This window comes from Macaca thibetana, chromosome 9 (genome assembly GCF_024542745.1).
Source record: "Macaca thibetana thibetana isolate TM-01 chromosome 9, ASM2454274v1, whole genome shotgun sequence".
Lineage (NCBI taxonomy): Eukaryota > Metazoa > Chordata > Mammalia > Primates > Cercopithecidae > Macaca > Macaca thibetana.
This window is the reverse complement of record NC_065586.1, coordinates 59,395,175-59,422,048: the sequence shown is the minus strand read 5'-3', so window position 1 is coordinate 59,422,048 and position 26,874 is coordinate 59,395,175. Positions and strand designations below refer to the sequence as shown.

The window sequence follows — 26,874 nt, the reverse complement described above, 5'->3', positions numbered from 1 at the left end:
CAAGTAGACCCATGGGGCTATACCATAAACATGAGTTTTATTTTTCTATATATGATAGTGGAGCAAAGGTGGAAACACTACTGCAGAGAAATTTTGTAAAAAAGAAATATTTTAAGAAGTTTCCAATTAAAGAGCTATAATACAGACTGACTTTATGATAGGAATTCAGAGAGAGAGCTCTCTCATTGTAAGCAGGAATAGTAGAAAGAGCGTTTATGTAGGAAGTGGGGCTTGGGAGGATGGTTAGATGTAGGGAGGAAGGAAAATACTTTAGGTGCAAGGAATGGCATGACAAGTCATGAGGGCCTGTGGGGAGGGGGCACATGGTGGGGGTGGTAGGAACTAAGCTTAGGTAGGTAGGTTGGGCAATAGTGAAGGTCCTTGAAAGCCAGGCAAAGGAATTTAGAATTGGGCAGCAGGGAAGCTTTGTAGCTGCAGAGCAGTAAGATGACAATATGAAAGCATCTTCAGGAAGATTCATAACCAAATACAGAAGGAATAGTAGGTGCTAGTGTTGTAACAGAATAAGCTGGATGTCAAACCGACCAGATTTATTTTCTGTTAATGTAGATTTGCTTCAGATTGATTCCTTCTTATAGGTGAGAAATGTTTATAGCAAACTATTTTATTTGCCTTGGAAAAATTGTCATTGCTGTATACAATGGAATTTCATTCTTATTTCTGCAATGGAGCAGAAATGAATAAGGAAGGCAATTCTTGGACCCGATCCAAGGATGTTCAGTACTGAATGGATCAAAAAACCTCACTTCTGAGGTGGTCTTGTGATATGAACTTGAAAAGGGCATGGTGTGCATTATCTCTTGGTAGGCAAATGACAGCTTCATTTCGAACTGGACATTGTTGTCACTTTCTGCCTCAGTGCTGCTCTGACAGTCTGCTTGAGTCAAAACTTGGATTGGTTCACCAGCTTGGACTATTTTTGAAGCATATTGTAATGTCTAGGCTGACTGAATAAAAGAATGTTCCCAAAATACCATGTGAAAGGATGCACTACTGCTACATGATTGCCATTAATCACATTTCTTGGGAATTTTTTGTTTTAACCCTTAAACTTTATTAGTTAAGAACAGTTATGTTATTTACTTGTACAAATTTACCATAATTTATATTCATGCACAAACAAGAAATTTGAGAAGGATTAAAATATGCTTTATACTTAATTTAGATCTTTTTTGACCTAAAGTAATGATATCACATTTTTAGGTCATCAGGCCTTGTAGCTTTTTCTTTGCTTGTGATCTTGAACACTCAAAATAATTTGTGATGAAGTTTGTATTTTTAAACACACTTGTGGGTGAAAGTGCCCAGAATATCTTTTTTTAACAATTAATTATTTAATCATATCACTTAATGCCCTTTGTTTGCCTGGAGCTAATGTGTGATTTGTGTGTGTGTGTGTGTCCTGAGTTTTGTGGTCCTTTCTGTTGCTACAGTATTAGAAGATTTTTGTCTCTTAATGTGGATGTCCAAGTTTCTGTGATGTAATCATTGACCTCTGCCAGCTGCCTTGCTGCATTTTTGACCTAAAGCAAGCACTCAAACTTTAAATAGTTCACCTTTGGACTTGCTACGTAAAACATAATTTAGCACTACTGTTTTTTATTTATTTATTTATTTATTTAGAGACAGAATTTCGCTCTGCTGCCTTGGCTGGAGTGCAATGGCACCATCTCGGCTCACTGCAACCTCCACCTCCCAGGTTCAAGAGATTCTCCTGACTCAGCCTCCCGAGTAGCTGGGACTATAGGCATATGCCACCATGACTAGTCAATTTTTGCATTTTTAGTGGAGATGAGTTTCACCATGTTGGCCAGGCTGGTCTCGAACTCCTGGCCTCAAGTGATCCATCTGCCTTGGCCTCCCAAAGTGCTGGGATTACAGGCATGAGCTACCGCGCCTGACCTAGCACTACTGTTTTTTTTTTTTTTTTTTTTTTTTTTTGAGACAGAGTCTCGCTCTGTCGTCCAGGCTGGAGTGCAGTGGCGTGATCTTGGCTCACTGCAACTTCTGCCTCCCGGGTTCAAGCAATTCTCCTGCCTCAGCCTCCTGATTAGCTGGGACTACAGGCACTCGCCACCACGCCTGGCTAATTTTTGTATTTTTAGTAGAGACGGGGTTTCACCATGTTGGCCAGCCTGGTCTTGAACTCTGCTCGATTTCTTCAATACCTTCTATGAGCTGGGTATTTTAAGTTGTGTTATTTAATCTACTTCATTTTTCAGATGAAGAGAAGCTCAGTAAGGTGTTGAAAGTTTCTCAGTTCATACATGGCAGAGGTAGGATTCTAACCCTGAACTGTTTGATTCCAAGTATGCTCATTCCAGTATGCTAAGGTACTTTCTCATTCTTCTTTACAAGTCTCTTCTTCTAACATAATAGTTATTGTGAGATTTAAATGAGTGAAATGAAATATGTGAAAATACCTAAAACAAACAAAAAGAAACATTTGGTGATTATGATGCAGGACAGGCAAACCCCAAAATTGAGGCTTAGCCCAAGAGGATTCTTGACTTTTCCTAGGAAAGAATTCAAGAGCTAGCTGGTGGTGGTAGCAACTTTTACTGAAGCAGTGGCGTATAGCAGCAGCAGCAGAGGCACTGCTCCTGGTGGAGCAGGGCTACGTTAGAGGCAGGGTGCCCAGACTAGCAGCTCAGAGGCAGTTCTGCACACTCATATTTATACCCACTTTTAATTATATTCCAATTAAGGGGTGATTTATGCAGAAATTTCTAGAATGCAAGTGGTAGCTTCTAGGTTGTTGGGTTGTTGCCATGGAAAGGGGCAGTAACATCTGGGTGTTGCCATGACAGTGGTAAACTGACCTGACACCCTGGTGGGCATGTCTTATGGGGAGGTGCTTCTACCCTGGACCTGCTTTAGCTAGTCCTCTATGTGGTCCAGTGTCCAAGCCCTGCCTTTGGAATTGAGTACTGACTCCTGCTTCAATTACATATTAGCTTCCTTCTATAGCTTCTTTTTTTCTTCTATAGCTTCTTAATTTTTGTTTCTTAATAGTTTTCTCCAAATAAATGATTCAATTCTTCAGTTCCTTTTTATTTTGAGATGGCGTCTGTCTCTGTACCGCAAGCTAGAGTGCAGTAGCATGATCTCGGCTCACTGCAACCTCCCCATCAAGGGCTCAAGCGATTCTCATGCCTCAGGCCCCCAAGTAGCTGGGACTACAGGTGTGCGCCACTACTCCCAGCTGATTTTTTGTATTTTAGTAGAGACGGGGTTTCACCATTTTGCCCAGGGTGGTCTCAAACTCCTGAGTTCAGGTGATCTGCTCACCTTGGCCTACCAAAGTGCTGAAATTCCAGGCATAAGCCATTGTGCCTGGCCCTTCAGTTACTTTTTAAGCTTTTCTCAGAGATTTTTAAAATCTAATTTGTAGTCTTCTGTAGTAAGACTTTTTTTTTTTTTTTTTTAAATTGGACCATGATTGCTTGTTTTTATTTAATGCCCTTTCTTTCTGTATCTGTTGAGTGGATTACACATTTTTTTATCCTTTACTCTGTTGAGATAGTCTGTGGTTTACTACATGAATATAGATTTGTTGATAATGAACCATTCTTGTATTTCTAGGATAAACCCTACCTGGCTGTGATGAAAAACATATATATATAGTGCTGAATTTAATTTGCTAATATTTTAAAAGGATTTTGCATTTTTGCTCATGAGGGACCTTTATCTGTAATTTTCTTTTCTTCTTATATTCTTATCTAGTTTGGGTATCAAGGTTATTTTAGCTTCATAAAATAAGGTCTTTTCTAGTTTTTGAAACAGGTTATGTAAGATAAAGATTATCTGCTCTTGAAAGTTTGGCAAAACTTGCATCTGAAACTCTGTATCTGGTGGTGTCTTTGGGAGGAAGAGATATGACTAAAAAGAAACTCAGTTTTGTTTTATTATCTAAATCAGGTTCTAAATTCATTGTGAGTCAACTTTGGTAATCTGATACTTTTCTTTTTTTTTTTTTTTTTTTTTTGAGACGGAGTCTTGCTCTGTCACCCAGGCTGGAGTGCAGTGGCCGGATCTCAGCTCACTGCAAGCTCCTCCTCTCGGGTTCACGCCATTCTCCTGCCTCAGCCTCCCGAGTAGCTGGGACTACAGGCACCCGCCACTTCGCCCGGCTAGTTTTTTGTATTTTTTAGTAGAGACGGGGTTTCACCGTATTAGCCAGGATGGTCTCGATCTCCTGACCTCATGATCCGCCCGTCTCGGCCTCCCAAAGTGCTGGGATTACAGGCTTGAGCCACCGCGCCCGGCCATCTGATACTTTTCTAAGAAATTGCCAATTTTATCCAAACTTCCAAATTTATTAGCATAAAATTCATAATAATCTATTCTTTTAAAAATCTCTGTTGTATCTAGTTATATGACATTTCCTATTCAGTATTGCTTATTTCTGCCTTTTGTCTTTTTTCTTTTATTATTATTATTATTATTATACTTTGAGTTCTAGGGTACATGTGCATAACGTGCAGGTTTGTTGCATATGTATACTTGTGCCATGTTGGTGTGCTGCAACCATCAACTCGTCAGCACCCATCAACCCGTCATTTACATCAGGTATAACTCCCAATGCAATCCCTCCCCCCTCGTCTTTTTTTCTTATCGCTCTTGTTAGAGATTTATCTGTCTTACTAGCTTTTCCCACGAAGATCTATTTCATTAAATTCTTTTCTCATATTTATTATTTACTTTTCTCAAGTTTATTATTTGAATACCTTATTTTTATTTTTATTTTTATTTATTTATTTATTTTTTTTGAGACAGAGTCTGGCTCTGTCGCCCAGGCTGGAGTGCAGTGGCCAGATCTCCGCTCACTGCAAGCTCCGCCTCCTGGGTTCGCGCAATTCTCCTGCCTCAGCCTCCCGAGCAGCTGGGACTACAGGCGCCCGCCACCTCGCCCGGCTTATTTTTTTTTGTATTTTTAGTAGAGACGGGGTTTCACCGTGTTAGCCAGGATGGTCTCGATCTCCTGACCTCGTGATCCGCCCGTCTCGGCCTCCCAAAGTGCTGGGATTACAGGCTTGAGCCACCGCGCCCGGCCAAGAATACCTTATTTTTAATATTTCAGTCTTTATGTTCAATCTTTCTTTTCTTTTCTTTTTGTTTTTTTTTTAAGATAGTCTTGCTCTGTCACCTAGGCTGGAGTGCAATGGCATGATCTCAGCTCACTGCACCCTCTGCCTCCTGGGTTCAAGTGATTCTCCTGCCTCAGCCTCCCGAGTAGCTGGGATTATAGGTCCCCGCCACCATGCCTGGCTAATTTTTGTATTTTTAGTAGAGACGGGGTTTCACTATGTTGGTCAGGCTGGTCTCGAACTCCTGACCTCCTAATTCTCTTTTAAATTAGAGAATTTAAAAATTCTTTAAAATAATTTTTTAAAGTTTTCAAAGTTCTTTTTATTATCTTTTGTTATATTTCTAATATAATTGTATTGTACCCAAAGACATGGTTGGTATAATATCAATTCTTGGAAATTCTTTTGTTACATAGAGCTCAGTTCTAGTGAGTTTTTATGTGTGCTTGAAAAGAAAGTACATTCTCTTTTGCTTGGGTATAGAGTTCTATTTATATTAATTAGGTCACTATATAAATATTAGTGGTCCAATTTTTTATAGCCTAATTTGTCTGTTTCAACTATCAGCTTATGATTGATATATGTTAAAAATCTCCTATACTAATTGTAGACCTGTCTATTTTTCTTATAATTGTCAGTGTTAGCTCTATATATTTCAAAGCAATATTGTTAGGTGGTTACAAGTTTGTGATTCTCCTAGGTTCTGAATTCTGTTAATTATTTGTTGCTAATTATCTTTTTTTAGAATGACTGTTGATAGACCTTAGCCTGCTGTTGGCTTGTTTCTCCAGATTTTGTTCTTCTTCTTTTAATCTACATCCTAGATGGTCGGGCATGGTGGTTCACACCTGTAATCCCAGCACTTTGGGAGGCCGAGGTGGGCGGATCACGAGGTCAGGAGATGGAGACCATCCTGGCTAACATGGTGAAACCCCGTCTCTACTAGAAAAAAAAAAAATTAGCTGGGCGTGGTGGCGGGCACCTGTAGTCCCAGCTACTCAGGAGGCTGAGGCTGGAGAATGGCGTGAACCCAGGAGGCGGAGCTTGCAGTGAGCAGAGACTGTGCGCCACTGCACTCCAGCCTGGGCAACAGAGTGAGACTCCGTCTCCAAAAAAAAAAAAAATCTACATCTTAGTTTTTGCCAGTGTTCTTCATAAGTGAAAATATCCTCTTATTGTATCTATTCTACTTCATTTTGTGTTTAGGTAGCCACGCCTGTAACTCTTTTATTACATTCTACTATAGAACAGTGATTGCCTACTTTTTTCAGCATAAGGACCTTTAAATAATAATAGTGAGATTTTAGGCTGGGCGCAGTGGCTCACGCCTGTAATCCCAGCACTTCGGGAGGCCAAGGCAGGTGGATTACTTGAGGCCAGGAGTTCAAGACCAGTGTGGCCAACATGGTGAAACCCCGTCTCTACTAAAAATACAAAAATTAGCTGGGCATGATGGTGCACGTCTGTAGGTCCAACTACTCGGGTGACTGAGGCAGAATAATTGCTTGAGCCTGGGAGGGGAGATTGCAGTGAGCTGAGATCGTGCCATTGCACTCCAGCCTGGGTGACAGAGCGAGACTATGTCTCAAAAAAAAAAAAAACAAAGAAACAAAACAAAACAAAAAAACCAACAACAAAATAATAATGGTGAGATTTTAAATTATTTGTTGATTAAGAAATGCATAAAAACGAAAAGATACAGGCTCACACCTGTAATCCCAGCACTTTGGGAGGCTAAGGTGGGTGGATCACTTGAGGTCAGGAGTTTGAGACCAGTCTGGCTAACATGGTGGAATCCCCTCTCTACTAAAAATACAGAAATTAGCTGGGCATGGTGATAAGTGCCTGTAATCCCAGCTACTTGGGAGTCTGAGGTGGGAGAATGGCTTGAACCTAGGAGGCGGAGACTGCAGTGAGTGGAGATCACATCACTGCACCCTAGTCTGAGTGACAAAGTGAGACTGTATATCAAACAAACAAACAAATGATACAGTGAATTTCATAAGTTTTATTTTATTTTATATAATTTTTTGAGACAGGATCTTACTATGTCATCTAGGCTGGAATGTAGGTAGTGGTGTGATCACAACTCATTGTAGCCACAGCCTCCTGGGCTCAGGTGATCCTCTCATTTCAGCCTCCCAAGTACCTGGGACTATAGGCATGCATGCTACCATACCTGGCTAATTAAAAGAATTTTTTTTTTAAGAGATAGGATCTTACTATGTTGTCCAGGTGGGTCTAGAACTCCTGGGTTCAGTCAATCCTCCCAGAATACTGGGATTATAGGGGTTAGCCACCATGCCTGGCCAATTTAGTAATATTTTAAGATAATTTAAAAATTTTATTCATCATAACAGAATCAACATACATTTGAAAACTACTGGTATCTGTAAGACACTCTTGCTTGTATACTCAATTTCTGCTGTAACCCTAGTATGAGATGGAGGAAGGACTGTGGAGCTGATGGACCAGGAGGTAGCAGAGTTCTTGACTGAACTCTGCACACTCAGAATCTGCACTGACGCTAGATTTGACAAGAGACTAAGGGAAGAGGGGAGAAAGAGCAGGACTAGTTATTCAGGTTTTAAAGGATTTAAAGATTGTGACTCATCCACTATCTTTCAAATAAACTACTTACCAAGACATGAGGAACATATAGCTTGGGCAGCTGTAACGTTTGTTCCTCTCCCATTCATTCTCAACATTCTGCTTCCCCTTCAATTATCTCTTGACTTGGACAGAGTCCTGTTTTATTTGAAGTGAAGTCAAAACTGGCTGCATACCCTTATAATCTCAATAATCTGAAACAAGAGAATTTAGTGAGCCTGTGGGTTTTTTGTGTGCGTGTGCTCGTGTCGGGGGTGTGTGTGTGTGTGTGTGTGTGTGTGTGTGTATGTTTAGGCTTTGTTATCTAGTATACATCCTCTAGCAAAGGGTTTGGTGTTTCCCTTGAAATGTTTTGAATGTTTTCAATATGACTCATTGTGGGTTAGTTTTTAAAATTCATTTTCCCCTTAGCTTTATTGAGATATAATTTACAAATGGAAATTGTATATATTTAAGCTGCATCCTTGTGGTTTTATTTTTAGTTTTGGGTGTACTCATGCAGTGTCCTGTACTATTACTGTTTGGCCTTGATAAGAACAAGAAGGCCACTTTGCATTATGTTGTGCTTTAAGAGAGCTGGGACAGGGAAATGAATACTTTGTGGATGAGGTCTGTAGGATCTTTAAATGTAGGAGTACAGGGTTGGAGCAGCATGTTTTAGTATTATCACACAGTGTACACCTGGGTGAGTTGGTGCTGCATACTTGCTACTTGAATTAGATTAAAGCTTGTCATTGTACTCTGTGTTCCTGTGTTCCTGACCCCCTCCTAAAAACTGTAACTATGCTTGTGGTCTTCAGTCAGGTCTCTAGGTGACTAATAGCTGAGGATCCTTGACCTTTCTCAAAATGGCAACTCCAGGAGCAAAGCATATTGGCTATTACTGGTATGCCACAGAATGCGTTCATCTCTACTGTTTTAAAGTAAAATCTGTGACAAATGCTTTATATTAATATAGAAAAGAAAACTTTCTTCACCTATCTCCTGAGTCTTTTGAAATCTTCACATCTATTATTTTCTAAATTATTATTATTTAACATTTTCTTAAAGATGGAGTCTTGCCCTGTCTCCCAGGCTGGATGGAGTACAGTGGCATGATCATAGCTCATGGTAACCTCAAACTTCTGGGCTGAAACAATTCTCCCCTCAGCCTCCTGAATAGCTAGAACTACAGGCACATGCCATCATGCATGGCTGATTTTTAAAAATTTTTCGTAGAGATGGGGTCTTGCTATGTAGTCTAGGGTGTTCTCAAATTCCTGGGCTCAAGCAATCCTCCCACCTCAGCCTCCCAAAGTGCTGGGGTTATAGGTGTGAGCCACCATCCCTGGCTCTATTATTATTATTTAAAAAAAATCATATGTATATACACATTTCAAGGAGGGAATGAATTGATAGAGGCAGTACTTCCTATTTGAAGGATACTAGAATGGCTGAACTCTCAGTTGCTGATGCCTGAAATTTTATATTGGAGTTCATTCCTTAGGTTAACAATTTAAATCTTAAATATCTAATGAAGGGATGATTTGGGGGGCCTTAGCAGTCATTTTCACTTAGGGCTTTGGCTGAAGGTAGGCTCTTAATATGCAGGAAGGCAGAGAGAGCTTGAGGGCCTGCCTGTACCCCAAACCCCTGTCTTCTCACTCAGGCCTTATATTGTGAAGGGTCTGGACTTTAATATTATCTTCAAACAAGGCCCTGTATGTAGTCACAGGAAAAAGAGAAGTCTTAAAAGATGTTCATGGCCAGGTGTGGTGGCTCACGTTGTAATCCCAGCACTCTGGGAGGCTGAAATGGCCGGATTGCTTGAGCCCAGGAGTTCAAGACCAGCCTGGGCAACATGGCAAAACCCCACCTCTACTAAAAATACAAAAAATTAGCTGGGCATGGTGGTATGCACCTGTAGTCCCAGTTACTCGGGAGGCTAAGGTAGGAGGATCACTTGAGCCCAGGAGGTCAAGACTGTGGTGAGCCGTGATTGTGCCACTGCACTCCAGCCCAGACAAAGTTGATCATGCAATTAAAATATTAAATGTAAGCACTTAAATAGACCACCATTTTTATGAACCTGTTTTGGCATTTCTTCATGTTTGAATATGATGGGCTTCTCAGACTGGGAAGCGATCTAGGCCTTTCTTTTTTTTTTTTTTTTTTTTTTTTTTTTTTTTTGAGAGGGAGTCTCGCTGTGTCGCCCAGGCTAGAGTGCAGTGGCGGATCTCCACTCACTGCAAGCTCCGCCTCCCAGGTTTATGCCATTCTCCTGCCTCAGCCTCCCGAGTAGCTGGGACTACAGGCGCCCGCCACCTCGGCCGGCTATTTTTTTGTATTTTTTTTGGTAGAGAGGGGGTTTCACCGTGTTAGCCAGGATGGTCTTGATCTCCTGACCTCGTGATCCGCCCGTCTCGGCCTCCCAAAGTGCTGGGATTACAGGCTTGAGCCACCGCGCCCGGCCGGATCTAGGCCTTTCTTGATGTCTGAAAGACCCTGACAGGATGGGAAGGGAAGGGAAGATCTCAACAAGGGCTAAGAAAAGAGGAAGAAAAGCCCTGACAATTGATTTTGCCTGCCACATAATTATACCAGGGCCGAACTGGTTGGAGATGACAGCGAGGGAGGTGCTGGGTGCAGTGGCCAGATGGAGAAAACCTCACTGACCAGCTTCTCATGTTCTGACTTCCTTCCCTCCACCTGTTTCCTTCCCATCTCCCAAGTGTCGTCATAGCCTTGTTTGATGAGATATGTTTGTGGGCTCTGCAACAAGCTCTCTCTCTAAAACAGGGATCGTGGGATGTAAACACCTGTTTCCTTGGGTGTGCTCCAGGAACTGCGACCTCCATGAAATCAAATTTTCAGGTGTTCTGTTCCATAGTACTTCACTCTTAGGCAAACAATGCATCTTTTTGACAATATTTGTAACCTAAATGGCTATACTGTCTAAGATCAGTTTTAGTTTTTTTGTTTTTATTAAAACAGTGAATGTGATATGAGTTACTTCCACTCCTCCCCAACTTTTTTTTTTTTTTTTTTTTTTTTTTGGTGGGAGTGAAAGTTGAACTTGAATGTTTTCAAGTGCTTTCCAGTTTTAACTTATGGACCATATGTCTAAATAGACTTAATCACACCATTTCCTTTATATTATTTTGTCTAAAGCTCTCCTTCCACGGCTAAACCAGTGAGTTGACATAGGATGACTGCTTTTTACAGAAGTAGATTGAGATTGTTTGGCTTTAGAGTGAGCTACCTGTACTTTGTGATGGTAGACTGCCCTCCCTAGTCCAACTAGGCCTATTGCAAGTGCAGGTTATTTCTCACAGAAAGGATGTGTGTGTGTGCGTGTGTGTGCATGTGCATATGCGTGAGAGAGAGAGAAAGAGAGAGAGAGATCTACTGGAAAGAGAGCTCAAAGAGATGCTGCAAAGAGAATCATCTTTGTAAGTAGTGCTGAGCTTCTGAAGGCAGGAGCAGTGTAGTTGTTACCTTCTCCATCACAACATTCCTAACCTCTTAGGTAAAAATGACTCCTCCTGGCCAGGCACGGTGGCTCACACCTGTAATCCCAGCACTTTGGGATCACCTGAGGTTGGGAGTTCGAGACCAGCTGGCCAACATGGTGAAACCCCATCTCTACTAAAAATACAAAAATTAGTTGGGTGTGGTGGCGCATGCCTATAATCCCAGCTGCTGGGAGACTGAGGCTTGAGAATCACCTGAATGTGGGAGGCAGAGGTTGCAGTGGGCTGAGATTGTACCACTGCACTCCAGCCTGGGTGACAGAGCAAGACTCCATTTCAAAAAAAAAAAAAAAAAGAAAAAGTCTCCTCCTGCTTTTGCACCCATACTTTCTTTTTCTTTTTTCTTTTTTTGAGACAGAGTCCTGCCCTGTTGCCCAGGCTGGAGTGCAGTGGTGCCATCTCGGCTTATTGCAACCTCTACCTCCTGGGTTCAAGTGATTTTCCTGCCTCAGCTTCCTGAGTAGCTGGGATTACAGGTGCATGCCACCATGCCCGGCTAATTTTTGTATTTTTTTTTTTTAGTAGAGATGGAGTTTCACCATGTTGGTCAGGCTGGTCTCGAACTCCTGACCTTGTGATCTGCCCACCTTGGCCTCCCAAAGTGCTGGGATTACAGGCGTGAGCCACCGCGTCTAGCCTGCTGGACATACTTCTAAAGACTGATTTGTATTTGTCTCCTCCTACCAAGGTTCCTCTTAGGTAGGGACTTTAAAAAAATATTCCCATTTCTAGGAATCCTAGCATATAGTAGTTCCTCAATATATTAGATGAATAAATACATGAAATAATTTAACTAAAGGAATTTAAGATTAGTGACTCTGCTAGGCACAGTGGCTCATGCCTATAATTCTGGCACTTTGGGAGGCCAAGGCAGGAGGATCACTTGAGTCTAGGAGTTCAAGACCAGTCTGGGCAACATAAGGAGACCTTGTCTGTATAAAACATAAAAAATTAGCTGGGTGTGGTGATGTGCGCCTATAGTCTCAGCTACTTGAGAGGCTGAGGTGGGAGGATCACTTGAGCCCAGGAGTTCAAGACCATTCTGGGCAACACAGTGAGATCCTGTCTCTACAAAAAAATATAAAAAATAAAAAATTATCTGGTCATGGTGGCATGTGCCTGTGGTCTCAGTTACTTGATAGGCTGAGGTGTGAGGATCACTTGAGTCTGGGAGGTTGAGACTACAGTGAGCTGTGATAGTACCACTGCACTCCACCCTGGGTAACAGCAAGACCTTGTCTAGAAAAAAAATTTAGTAACTCACTTTTTCTGCATACAGTCTAAAAGAACCCTTAAAAAGGACTTGTAGGCAGGGTGTGGTGGTTATCCCAGCATTTTGGAAGGCCGAAGGGGGTTGGTCACTTGAGGTCAGGAGTTGGAGACCAGCCTGGGCAATATGATTAAACCTCTTATCTGCACAAAATACAAAAAAAAAAAATTAGCTGGGCATAGTGGTTCATTCCTGTAGTTCCAGCTACTTGGGAGGCTGAGGCAGGAGGATTGCTTAAGCCCAGGAAATGGAGGTTGCCGTGAGTTGAGATCGCGCCACTACACCCCAGCCTGGGCGACAGAGCGAGACTCTGTCTCCAAAGAAAAAAAGACTTGTGGTAGTCTTTTTATAATCTCTAAATGTATTTTCCTCTTACTCGGCATACATTTAATCTTCTTGGTTAGTGATAATTGAAATCACATGGAACTGAGGAATTTGTGCTCTTTTTTTCTTAAAAAATAATTACTCATACTCAAGGTCTTCTCCTAAATTGTCTCAAATTATAGTAGGTGGTAATTCTGGGAAGAATGTATTAGAGGGTCATGAGTAAGCATATTTAGGGATCCCATAAGGCTGTCATTGGTCCGTTTGATATATAGCATAAGATTTTTTTCTAGCAATTTAGGTTGAAGATTCAAAGGGAGAGAGAAGTACTAGTTGATTGATTTAAAGTATCTAATTAAATATTATTAGTATATAGTTAAGATATACAATTATTTAGAAAACTGACTTTGTCCCTACTTTCATTCTTTAAATACTTTTTAGAAATTCAGATTTCTATTAAAATATACAAGATCACTTTAAGAAGCTAGGGAGCTTGAATGTTTAAATAAAATCCAATTTTCCGTACACAAGACAGACTTCTTCCTGTTTCTGACTGCTGGTTAGTCTTAGTGGGATTTGTTTGGCTTTTATGAATGCCATTAAATTTTAATGTGCAGATCAGATGTCTTATTATATTAAAAAATGGTGCAGTCTCTGTTTTGGACCTTTCATTTTACCACACAAGGGAACCATTAGTGATAATCAATTTTATTCCTGTAAACCTTTTCCATTTCATCTTTTCTTTTTCAGTTTCCTTTCTCCATAATGGTCATTCCTGTCATCTTTTTTCCAAATTTGAAAAACTTATACAGTAACTGGATTTCATGAATAGCTATATCACAAGACTTGTAGTTGGTGATGCTTTTGTTTGTTGGCTATAATTTCATAAATGTTCAAGTTCCCTGGAAACAATTTAAATATTACCCTCCCACTACCTTCTCTTCTTTGGAAACTTTAATTACACATGTATTAGGTTGCTTGGAGTTATCCCACAGCTCACTGATGCTGTTTGTTTTTTAAAATCTTTTTTCACCCTGTTTTATTTTGGATAGTCTTTATTGCTATGACTTCAATTTCACTATTTTTTTTCCCAGCAATATCTAATCTGCTAGTAATTCACAGTGTATTTTTAGATCCCAGACATATCTTTCATATCTAGTTGTTCTATTTGGGTCTTTTTCTCTATCTTGCATTTATGTAACTAGTGTAACCAATCTACTTTTTTTTTTTTTTTTTTTTTTTTTTTTGAGACAGGATCTTGCTGTGTCACCCAGGATGGAGTGCAATCATGGCCCACTGCAGCCTCAACCTCCTGGGCCCAAGTGATCCTCCCACCTCAGCCTCAAGAGTAGCTGGGGCTACAGGCGCGCGACACTGTGCCATTACATTTTTTTATTTTTTTGAGATAGGATCTTACTCTGTTGCCCAGGCTGGAGTGCAGTAGTGCAATCATGGCTCACTGCATCCTCGAATTCCCTGGGCTTAGGTGATCCAGCCACCTCAGCCTCCTGAGTAGCTGGGACTATAGGCATGCACCACCACACATGGCTAATTTTTTATTTTTTTGTAAAAATAGGGTGCCCAGGGATTTTTTGCCATGCTGCCCAGGCTGGTCTTGAACTCCTGAGCTCAGCAGATCCTCCTGCCCCATCCTCTCAAAGTGCTAGGATTACAGGTGTGAGCCACCATGCCTGGCCTGATTTTTTTTTTTTTTTTGGTAGAGATGGAGTCTTGCTATATTGCCCAGGCTGGCCTTGAACTCCTGGCCTCAAGCAATCCTTCTGCTTCAGCCTCCCAGGCCATAGCACTGTGCCCAGCTCAATCTTTACTTTTGTTTTTTGAACATGTAGAATATAGTTATAACCATTTTAATGTTCTTATCTACTGATTCTGTCATCTTTGTCATTTCTAGGTGGGTTTTATTTTGAGATAGGATTTTATTCTGTCATCCAAGATGGGGTGTGGTGGTGCAATAATGGCTCACTGCAGCCTTGGCCTCTTGGACTCAAGTGATCCTCCCATCTTAGCCTCCCGAGTAGTTGGGACCACGGGCACTTGCCACTGTGCCTGGCTAATTTTTAAATTTTTTGTAGAGACAAGGTCTTCCTTGGCCGGGCGCAGTGGCTCACAACTATAATCTCAACACTTTGGGAGGCTGAGGTGGGTGGATCACTTGAGGCCAGGAGTTTGAGACCAGCTGGGCCATCATGGTAAAACCCCGTCTCTACTAAAAATATAAAAATTAGCCAGCTGCGGTGTGGTAGCACAAACTTGTAATCCCAGCTACCTGGGAGGCTGAGGCACAAGAATCCTTTGAACCCAGCAGGTGGAGGTTGCATTGAGCTATCATGCCAGTGCACTCCAGCCTGGGCAACACAGCCAGACTTTGTCTAAAAAAAGAAGACAGGGTCTCCCTGTGTTGTCCAGGCTGGTCTTGAACTCCTGGCCTCAAGCAGTCCTCCTCTCACCTCAGCCTCCGAAAGTGTTGGAATTACAGGCGTGAGCCATGATACCAGGCCTGGGTTGGTTTTGAATGATTGACTTTCCTCTTCATTATTGGTGGTATTTTCATGTCTTTTTGTATACCTGATAATTTTTGATTGGATGAGAGTTTCCTCTTACTGCTGTGACAAGTCACCACAAAATTTGTGGTTTAAAACAACACAAGTTTATTATCTTACAGTTCTGGAAGCCAGAAGTCCAAAGTGAGTCAGCAGGGCCACATTCTTTCTGGAAACTCTAGAAAAGACTGTTTCTTTGCCTTTTCCAGCTTCTAGAGGCTGCCTGCTTTCCTCAGCTTGTAGCCCCACATTACTCCAATCTCTGCTTTCATTATCATACCTCCTTCTCTCCTGCTTTCATTACCATGCCAGTGAATTAATGCCCTCAGTTTGCTGATAAAATAACTGTCAACTTAGAATTCTGTACTACTATAATAGTCTTTGAAGAATGAGGACAAAATAGACATTATCAAACAAAAACGGATACATTTTGTCACCAGCAGACTTTTACTAGAGGAAATCCTAAAGAATGTACTTCAGACAAGTCAGCTGATCCCAGACGTAAGCCTGAAATACAAGAGGGAATGATGAGCCAAGTTACTGGACAGTTTGTTGGTAAATGTAGACAAGCGTTGATATATATAATAATGGGATGTTTTTACTCAATGTTTCTGATACTAGATGTATGGGTTTTTTTTTTCCACACCAACAACCAGTCTTCCAACTCTTCAGACACCAACTTGGTATTCAGCAACTCAATTCAATTCTGACACTAACTATCCAGAGTTACTGTCAGACTCCACAGGTTTAAGTGCTTAGTCCCATAAAACTTTCCTCACTGTAGATACCAGTCACAAGTATTGGGTGCCTGGTGTACCCACACTTCTGTCTGACTTTACTACAAAAATGGGAGTTCCTGCAACTCCCAGCTTTCGGGTTTGATAATTCGCTAGAATGTCTCATGTAACTCATGGAAATACTTTACTCAAATAGTTATCAGTTTATTATAAAGGAAACAACCCAGGAACAGCCAAATGGAAGAGATGCATAGGGCAAGATATGATGAGGAAGCTTTCATGATGTCTGGGTGCACCACCTCCCAGCACCCGGATGTGTTCACCAACCCAGAAACTCTCTCACCATACCTTGATGTTTCTGGAACCAGCTTCCATTTTGAAGCTATCTAGGGTCCCCTAGCCACTAGTCATCTTATTAGCATACAAAAGACACTTTTTTTTTTTTTGAGACAGGGTCCAGCTCTGTCACCCACACTGGAGTGCAGTGGCATGATCATAGCTCTCTATAGCCTTGATATCCTGGACTCAAGCAATCCTCCTGCCTCAGCCTCCTGAGTAGCTAGGACTACAGTTGTGAACCACTGTGCCTGCCTATTTTTTTTTTTATTTTTTATTTTTAGTAGAGGGTCTTGCTCTCTTACCCAGACTGGTCTGGAACTCCTGAGCTCAAGTGATCCTCCTGCCTTGGGCTCCCAAAGTACTGGGAGTACAGGCATGAGTCACTGTGCCTGTCCACAAAGACACTCTTAAGTGTCAAAAGACACTTTTAGGAAAAATGTTTTTCCTAAAATTTGGATCACTCATTCTTTTTAAGAACACATAGAAAATTTATAAAAGTGAATCATATGTTAAGCCATGAAGCTAGCCTAAATACATTTTAGTGTCTTAAGACCACATTTTCTACACAACTCATTTGAATGATAAATCAATGATGAGAAGGTAAGTGGAAGAGTCCTTTATATGTAGAAGTATATTTTAAAATTCTCGAACAATTTATTGTTAAATAAATCACAGTGACAGAAATGAATGACAAAAACACTACCTATCAAAACTCATGGGGCCAGTAAACAGTGAAACAAGCAAACAATCCTCAGTTTTATTAATAAAAGAAAAATGCAGGGCTGGGCACAGTGGGTTCAAATCTATAATCCCAGCACTTTTTTTTTTTTTTCCCAGACTGAATCTCACTCTGTTGCTCAGGCTGGAGTGCAGTGGCGTGATCTTGACTTAATGCAACCTCCACCTCCCAGGTTCAAGCAATTCTCCTGCCTCAGCCTCCCAAGTAGCTTGGATTTACAGGCACTTGCCACCATGCCTGGTTAATTTTTGTATTTTTAGTAGGGACAGTGTTTCACCATGATGGCCAGGCTGGTCTCCAACTCCTGACCTCAAGTGATCCACCTACCTCAGCCTCCCAAAGTGCTGGAATTACAGGTGTGAGCCACTGTGCCTGGCCCCCAGCACTTTAGGAGTCTGATATGGATGAATTGCTTGAGCCCAGAAGTTCATGACCAGCCTGTGCAACATGGCAACACTCCATCTCTAAAGAAATAAACATAATTAGCTGGGCATGATGGTGTGTGCCTGTAGTCCCAGCTACTTGAGAGGCTGAGGTGGGAGGTGACCAGGAGGTTGAGGCTGCAGTGAGCCATGATTGCACCACTGCACCTGCCGCCTGGGCAACAGACAGACCCTGTCTCAAAAAAAAAAAAAAAAAAAAAAAAAAAGGCAAATTAAATTCACAATAATTTATCATTTCACATTGACTAAAATGGCATATTAAAAGTTCAGACATTGAGGATCAAGTTTGTATACTGCTGGTAGAAGTATTCAATTGATACAGTCATTTTGGAAAGCAGATTGTCATTCTCTGGTAAAGTTGAGTATATATATTTTCTGTAATTTAGTATTTCCGTTACTAGATATATAATCTAAACTCTGTTCATGTGTACCAGGAGCCAGAATAAAAATTTTCATAGCACTATTATTCATATTAACACTAATAACAGAAACAAGAACCTAGAACACCTCTAACATCCAGCAGAGGTAGAATGGGTAAATCAATTTTGGTATATTCTTTTTTACTTTTTGAGGCGGAGTTTCGCTCTTGTTTCCCAAGCTGGAGTGCAATGGCGTGATCTCAGCTCACCGCAACCTCCGCCTCCCAGGTTCAAGTAATTCTCCTGCCTCAGCCTCCCGAGTAGTTGGGATTACAGGCATGTGCCACCATGCCCAGCTCATTTTGTATTTTTAATAGAGACGGGGTTTCTCCATGTTGGTCAGGCAGGTCTTGAACTTCCGACCTCAGGTGATCTGCCCGCCTCAGCCTCCCAAAGTGCTGAGTGAGATTACAGGCGTAAGCTACCATGCCTGGCCAGCTTTGGTATATTCTTACAGGGAATACAACACAGTACCTACAGTTGTTAACATGATGGACTGAACATTATAGTGTTGAACAAAAAGAACAGTCACAGAAGCATGCATAACAGTATGATTCTGCTTAAGTTCCAATATAGGCAGAACTCAACAAAAAGTTGCTTAGGTGTGTATACATATATAGGTGGTAAAAGTATAAAGAAAATCAAGAAAATAATTAACAGAGTAATAATTATCTCTGGAGAATAGGAGGGAGGATTTGGTTAAGGTGGGGTTATAAAGTACCTGGTACTATTTTATAAAATGCTTTTTTTTTCTTTTTAGACTGAGTCTCAGTCTATTGCCCAGGCTGGAGTGCAGTGGCGTGATCCTGGCTCACTGCAACCTCTGCCTCCTGGGTTCTACCGATTCTCTTGCCTCAGCCTCCTGTGTAGCTGGGATTACAGGTGCCTGCCACCACACCCAGCTAATGGGTTCAAGTGATTCTCCTGCCTCAGCCTCCCCAGTAGCTGGGATTACAGGTCCCTGCCACCATGCCCAGCTAATTTTTGTACTTTTAGTAGAGATGGGGTTTCACCATGTTGGCCAGGCTGATCTCGAACTCCCGACCTAAAGTAATCCACCTGCCATGGCCTCCCAAAGTGCTGAGATTACAGGTGTGAGCCACCACGCCTGGCCCTTTTTATGTACTTTTAATAGAACAACACCTAAGTGAAAAAAGCAGAATACAGCAAGTGTACATAGTATGATCCTATTTGTGTAAAAAGGGGAAATGTACATTTTTGCTTCATTTAGGCCTGAAATGCTTTATGAAGACATTTACATACAGAGGAAATACAACATTGGAGGAAACTCTATATTGGTTGCAAGTAGGATGGAATGAGTGCATGGAAGATAGTGAAGGGAAGGAGATTTTTCAATATATGCCCTTTTGGTTTTAAGTATGTGTATATACTTCTGTAATATGTATGAATATATATTATATATTTAAAATCAAATTAAAATTTTAATTTTAAAAATAAAAAGAACAAAATATCCAGTCCTTTAAGCCCGACCAAATGCCACATCAAACAGGTCTTGCCCTTCACTGATATTTATTATGTACTGCCTAATTTTTTTTGTTGTTGTTTGTTTATTTTGGAGACAGAGTCCTACTCTGTTACCCAGGCTGAAGTGCAGTGGCATGATCTCGGCTCACTGCAACCTCTGCCTCTGATTCTCCTGCCTCAGCCTTCTAAGTAGCTGGGATTCCAGATGTCCACCACTATGCCTGGCTAATTTTTGTATTTTTATTAGAGATGGGATTTCACCATGTTGGCCAGGCTGGTCTCGAATTCCCGACCTCAAGTGCTCTGCCCACCTTGGCCTCTCAAAGTGCTGGGATTACAGGCATGAGCCACCGCGCCCTGCCATGTATTGGCTTATTCTGCCAATGTTTGTGTCTTGCCTTAGTAAAGTATTTTCCTTGAGAGTTAGAATAGTGCTTTTTACATCCTTATATACATACCTACAGTGTCCACAGACCAGTGCTTCTTATGTAGTTGAAATTCATAAGTTGGTTTAATTCTACTTGTTAACAATGTAATACTGCTTTATACTTGTGGAGTTTCTGTATTACTTCATTTATCCTCAAAATAACCCTGTGAGGTAGGCTTTTATTTGCAGGTGACATTTTCTGTGTTTTCAAATGAGAATGTATAATTTTGGCTAAGCATTTTAACTTTAAGCAGTTTGTTTCTTATCTTCATAAGTTACTCAGTCACAACATAATGGCTATATTGAATATGAGACTAGAGGAGATGATCTATTAGGTTATTTTCAACTCTGTGTGGATGAATAATTGAATGAATGAATACATTTTATTAGTACAAGGAAGGCAAAGAGAATACTTGGTGTATGCATTTTGGGTTCCTCTTTTAAATGAATCCCTCCCCAGTTCCCCTCCTGCCACTCAACCTTTGGCTGACCTGGTTGCTTATATGAATATTAAATAAACTATTAATAACTGACTTAGTTACTAATACTAGTGACCTTTAATTAACAATATATTTTCATTTTAATTTTTTGTTTTTATTTTCTTTTAACAATCTATTTTCAAATGGTCCAATGGATTTATCAAACAAATTTATTTAGCTAGATGAATGAGTGAGAAATTTATGCATTGCTTCATACTTTTTGTTTGTGTTTCTTCCTATTCCTTTGCTTTGTTTAGTTATTAAATTTCACTTAACACCATACTTTGGCATTTTATTTCCAGATGTTAGATCTGAAAATGATGCCAAGGATTTCAGTTCTTTGTGCAGTGTCTTTTAATGACAGTGTGTGTAGGGTGGGGTGGGGGGGAACAAGGAAACAAAGGCATTACAGAGCTAGAGCAACCTAAAGTCAAAGAGCCCAGATGTTTTCTCATCATTTTTTGTTGTCAGGAAATAAAGAATAAGGGCAGTGCACTGAATGAATGTGCTGCTTTTACCTGTAATTTTGTAATTTTCTATTTGAAATGGGGTCTCTCAAAATGCTGGGATTACAGGCATGAGCCACTGCGCCCTGCCTAAATTATAAAATCTAAAAACTTAGATCCTATTGTCAATTAGTCTTGGCTATTTTTCATGTAGGGAAAAAAAGTGTGAATTTACATGCATATTCTGTCTTTGTATTTGCATATAGTGTTCTTCTGTGTGGTTCTGCCAGTGTCTTAACCTGTGTTCTTCCCCATAGGGTGGAGAATGCTTGCACCAAGCTTGTCCAGGCAGCTCAGATGCTTCAGTCAGACCCTTATTCAGTGCCTGCTCGAGACTATCTAATTGATGGGTCAAGGGGCATCCTCTCTGGAACATCAGACCTGCTCCTTACCTTCGACGAGGCTGAGGTAGGAAATCTGAGACAAAAAGCCTACTCTTAAAGATAATAACGGAAGAATGATGATTGTTTAGAATGAAAATATGTTGAATGCTGCACATCTATGTTATCGTGTTTGCTAGTTGTCCACTCATGTGATTGAATACTCTGAAATATATTTTCAGGTCCGTAAAATTATTAGAGTTTGCAAAGGAATTTTGGAATATCTTACAGTGGCAGAGGTGGTGGAGACTATGGAAGATTTGGTCACTTACACAAAGAATCTTGGGCCAGGTTAGTTATATCCAATTTCTATAACATTTTTTAAGGGTTGTTCATGTTGGAGCCAAAGGAAAGGGTACCCTCTTCCTACTTTTTACAGAAGATAGGTGAAGATGAATTGGACTTTCAGGTGTCTGCTCTGTTGATGGAGCTGATGCTGTGCTTTGAAGTGATGTCATTGTCTCTGGTATCTGAATCTGCTTTCTATATATCCTGGCCTTGTCAAATGAATTAAACCAAACATTGCAAATACTGCTACTGGAGAATGTAGGAAATAGTTTTCTATTACTGTAATGCTGAAGGCCATCCTGTATCCTGATCTCTTCATTCCACATTACACAGCATTCCTTCACTGTCTGCCAGCTGGCCTGTAGTTCTTTATGACCTCTTAGCTTGCTAATTAGCCTGCCTACTATTATGAATTCATGCCCTAACCGAAGGCTGCATAATATAATCAGATCTAGAAGGAGAGAAGAACTATTGTGGTTAAATTTTATTTTGAAATGATTATTTAGGCATCTGAGCATTAAATATTCAAAATATATAAACGGATACCAGCTTTTGATGTTACAGATATAACATGAACTTGAGGGTCTTTAAAGTATGAATTAGACCAGTGACAAGATATGTTAGATGTTTAATCTGCTTAACTTGATTTTTACCACTTTATAAAATTCATTTGTTTTATGTGAAATGTTGATTTTTAATTAACGACATATTTATGAGGTTCTAGTGTAGGTGTTCTATAAAACTTAATGGCAGTTAAGAATTTGAGCCATCACTGAAGATCACCTGGAAATAGGTTTCTCTGGTGGCTTTATAGTAGTCCTCTTAAAATTTCTCATAATACTGGCAAAAATGTATTTCCCCAAATGGAATCTTATGCAGAATCCCCAAACATAAAAGACAAAATGGAGCTACTTTGGGTGAAGCAGGAGCAGCCCCACCTCTGCTTCTCTTTGGTCTTGATGGTCTATGAGACAACTTGAGAAATCCTAGAGCAATTTGAAAATCAAAGCTTTGGAGAATCACATAGCGCCTTTGAGTAACAACCAACATAAACAAAAAGTGCTAGCAGACTGATTCCAAAACACCAGATGCTTTCAAACACTGTCATCCCTATAATTATTTTTATAATATTTCTATTTGTTTCTAATTATAAAACTAGTACATGCTTATTTTGGACAAATTGGAAAGTACAGAAAAATAGAAAGATGAAAACAAAACATATCATTGTCATTCTTAGGCCTTTTTTCAGCCACTAGATTCAGTACTAGGCTCATGTGAGATTTTTTACATAACATCGTAGAGAGTTCAGAGACATGGCATGAAATCTGTATGCATAGAAGCCTGGCAAAACGTTTTTCCCTGACCTGTGAATTTCTTTCTAATAAATATATATTTATTCATTTAGATGTTTAATATTTGTGAATGTATTTATATCAAAATATGAAAATGTTGATCACATTTAGGGTTTATATTTCATACATTACTTTCGTTGAAAAGAGTAATGTTGCATAAATATTAGAGTTCAGTGATGGTGTCTGTTGTTTAAATAAGTGAGCAATCGGTTTGAATTTTCATAGTATTTCATAATGGATTTAGAGTGGTCTGGCTGGGAAAGCCAGACCCTGGATTGTTTCACTACTCACCCTGCACAGTTTCTTCTTTGTGCCCCAGGAATGACTAAGATGGCCAAGATGATTGACGAGAGACAGCAGGAGCTGACTCACCAGGAGCACCGAGTGATGTTGGTGAACTCAATGAACACTGTGAAAGAGTTGCTGCCAGTTCTCATTTCAGGTACTTCCTGCCTGTACATTATTATATACGGGGAAAAAAATGTTTTTTTTTTTTTTTTTTTTTTTTTTTTTTTTTGGAGACAGAGTCTCGCTCTGTCGCCCAGGCTGGAGTGCAGTGGCCGGATCTCAGCTCACTGCAAGCTCCGCCTCCCGGGTTTACGCCATTCTCCTGCCTCAGCCTCCCAAGTAGCTGGGACTACAGGCGCCCGGCACCTCGCCCGGCTAGTTTTTTGTATTTTTAGTAGAGACGGGGTTTCACCATGTTAGCCAGGATGGTCTCGATCTCCTGACCTTGTGATCCGCCCGTCTCGGCCTCCCAAAGTGCTGGGATTACAGGCTTGAGCCACCGCGCCCAGCCAAAAAAATGTTAGTGTGTTCTAAACTCTGAGGTTCATTTTCTTTTATTTATTTAGTTAGTTATTTTTTGAGACGAAGTCTCACTCTGTCGCCAGGCTGGAGTGTAGAGGTGCTATCTCAGCTCACTGCAACCTCTGCCTCCTGGGTTCAAGCGATTCTGCTGCCTCAGCCTCCCTAGTAGCTGGGATATAGGTGTGCACCACCACACCTAGCTAATTTTTGTATTTTCAGTAGAGACAGGGTTTCACCATGTTAGCCAGGATGGTCTTGATCTCTTGACCTCGTGATCTGCCTGCCTCGGCCTCCCAAAGTGCTGGGATTACAGGCGTGAGCTATGGCTCCTGGCATGAGATTCATTTTCTTTTGTGGCTTCACTGCATATCCTTCAGCCTAGGTAAAAATGAGGCCTGATTGATTGGTTATCACATGATGGCTGTAGCTGATTGGCTGAGAACCAGTCTTCTTCTCTAACACTGTCCTTCTCCTGTTCTTTGTTTGAAATTGCCTTCCTGTGGCCTAATTCTGTTCTCCTAAAGCTCTAACAAGCCCCTTTCCTGGGAGGTGGACTCTCCTCTATAAACTCTAGTCTGGGATATTAAATTTTCACACCTTTATTTGTGTTATAGAAAAATAATTAGGAGCTGGAATGGATATTATAGAGCACCATATGATAAAGACATGAACTCAGAGCCCTTTTTAGTGTGTATTAATACAGTTTTTCCTAAAAGATATTTAACTATTCTTTACATCATGAGTAGATCAGTTCTTTAGTCACCAGCTGGGACCACCTTCCCATTGGGCAGCACCCTGAAATGCAAACATGGTGGCTGCTGTCTCGACTAGCAAAAGGGAGTTGCACTTATTGAGTGTCTAGTATATGCCAGACATCTCATGGTTTATATGAATTATCTTAGTCAAGTTGTGGGTTAATTAGTTAATTCTCAGAAGGCAATTTTATTATAAAAATCTAGTGACTCATGTCATTGTGACTTCCAACTACCTGCTTTGGTGTTTCGGGTGGTAGCTAAAAAAGGACATAAGTGTAAGAGTTCAGGAGGCCAGGTGCGGCGGCTCACTCCTGTAATCTCAGCACTTTGGGAGGCTGAGGCGGGTGGATCACCTGAGGTCAGGAGTTCAAGACCAGCCTAGCCAGCATGGCAAAACCCTGTCTCTACTAAAAACAAAACAAAACAAAACAAAACAAAAATTAGTCAGGAATGGTGGTGGATGCCTATAATCCCAGCTACTCAGGAGATTGAGGCAGGAGAATTGCTCGAACCCAGGAGGCGGAGGTTGCAGTGAGCCAAGATCACGCCAAAAGGGGTGGGATTACAGGTGTGAGCCACCACGCCCAGACATTTTTTTTTTCTTCTTTATGTTTGGGGGTTAGCAAGTCCAAGCTACATGTTGAGAAAAATCTTGGATGATAAACTTGACATTTTGGGATCTTTTGCTGGGATCAGGGGCAGCAGGATATGCCATTCAGAGTATTACTGACAGTTTTCATATTGTCCCATTAGGTTTGTAGTGGATGGAGCCAGGGTGAGGACCAGGATGATAACTGATTTAGAAAGATATTAGATATTTTGTGATTGCAGGTCATCAGCATATGCAGGTTAAATTAGTTACTTAATCATGTTGTGATGGTGTCTTTGTACCTTGAGTTTTCTTTCTCTTTTTTATTTTTACAATAAAGGTTGCTAATGTTGGAACTTTATTGTCAGACTTGTAGTGTTTGTTTTGTATATTCACTTTAGGACCTTAAAAGCCGAAAACATCCAAAGTGTAGAACATCTTTTGTGAATATTGTTATACAACAAGATTAAATTCCAAGCCTAGTTTCTGATCTTTTATTTTTACAGCTATGAAGATTTTTGTGACAACTAAAAACTCAAAAAACCAAGGCATAGAGGAAGCTTTAAAAAATCGCAATTTTACTGTAGAAAAAATGAGTGCTGAAATTAATGAGATAATTCGTGTGTTACAACTCACCTCTTGGGATGAAGATGCCTGGGCCAGCAAGGTAAGTGTTCTTAGTGGAGAAATAAGCAAAATCCCTAACTCTACCCCACTGTGGGTTTTGATTGGCACCTGTCTCATACTTTATCTTGTAATTTTTGTAGCATAAGAGTACTCAGATATTGTGAAAGTAATTTCTTCTTCATTTTTGTTTCATAGGTTACTTGCTATCTTTGCTAATTTCCTTTGTTCTAAGGTAGAACAAGTAAATAGGCATGTGGGGTAAATACTGGTTTAAGGCTGAGATTTATAGCTTTTCCATCAGGCTGGAGTCTCATTGGCTGGACTGGTGGAAGAGTATATTCCTGTGGATGGGAGCTCTGCCTTGTATATGGGTGGTTGTTCCCAGCTGACTAAATAAGATACAGATATGTCAGTAATTCTGAACTTTATGGAAAACTGTTCTTTAACCAATCTTTGATCCAGAGAAATCTAGAGGAAACTCTTGGCATTTCTAAATATGTCCCTTGATCATTCCATTTTTCCCAAGGAAGGTTTAATTTTATTAGTCTTCACATTGCTCAGTTAGTTTGAGGGATCCCTTCACCCTTTGTCGGGAATCTCTTTTAGGACCCCAGAGGGGCTAGCAGATTCCTTCTAGAGCTCGTCAGCAGTGGTTTTGTGTTGCTGCCTTTGCTCTGGTCTGCTGCTCCCTGTTTAATGACTGTCAACTAAGCTTTCCAGTCTAGGGGAACAGAGATACTTAGGTTTATACTTTCCTTGTAGGAGCCCAAGATGTGTAGGCAGTGGGGGGAACACAATGTCCCCAAGATCTAGCTTTTCCATGTGTGACCCCAGTGTCTCCAGGGCCACCCAGAAGGCTGGTAGTCAACTAAAGAAGGGATTTTGTAGTATGACTTCCATTGGGTGCTCAGTACAGCAGTAGGTTCTCCAGGACCTCTATAAGGAAATGTAAAAGCTGGGGCCTGAAATCACCAGCCCTCTCTCTTGTTGCCCAGAAAGCTAATTTAATTATATAGAGTAAATAAACTTATTTTAACTATGGATTCACAGAGACATTTTCTCATTGATATGAAGTTCTTGAATAGATTCTAAGACTGTATTGTAAATCTAT

At 40.7% G+C, this 26,874-nt stretch overlaps 3 protein-coding genes across 5 annotated transcripts in view; 2 read left to right on the top strand and 1 right to left on the bottom strand.

The window, feature by feature from the left end:
• Nucleotides 1-26,874, bottom strand: part of CAMK2G (calcium/calmodulin dependent protein kinase II gamma) — a 1,229,125-nt gene that overhangs the window by 241,383 nt on the left and 960,868 nt on the right. The window lies entirely within an intron of this gene.
• ADK (adenosine kinase) overlaps nucleotides 1-26,874 on the top strand; it is a 711,694-nt gene that overhangs the window by 50,256 nt on the left and 634,564 nt on the right. The window lies entirely within an intron of this gene.
• Nucleotides 1-26,874, top strand: part of VCL (vinculin) — a 125,862-nt gene that overhangs the window by 54,910 nt on the left and 44,078 nt on the right. For all 3 annotated transcript variants that reach the window (XR_007728684.1, XM_050803406.1, XM_050803405.1), the window contains exons 3-6: nucleotides 21,220-21,370; nucleotides 21,525-21,633; nucleotides 23,302-23,424; nucleotides 25,643-25,803. Coding sequence is in view for 2 of the 3 variants with exons in the window: in XM_050803406.1 (XP_050659363.1) it covers nucleotides 21,220-21,370; nucleotides 21,525-21,633; nucleotides 23,302-23,424; nucleotides 25,643-25,803 (544 nt within the window). In the remaining variant the exon portion in view is untranslated. The remainder of the gene's footprint in view (nucleotides 1-21,219; nucleotides 21,371-21,524; nucleotides 21,634-23,301; nucleotides 23,425-25,642; nucleotides 25,804-26,874) is intronic.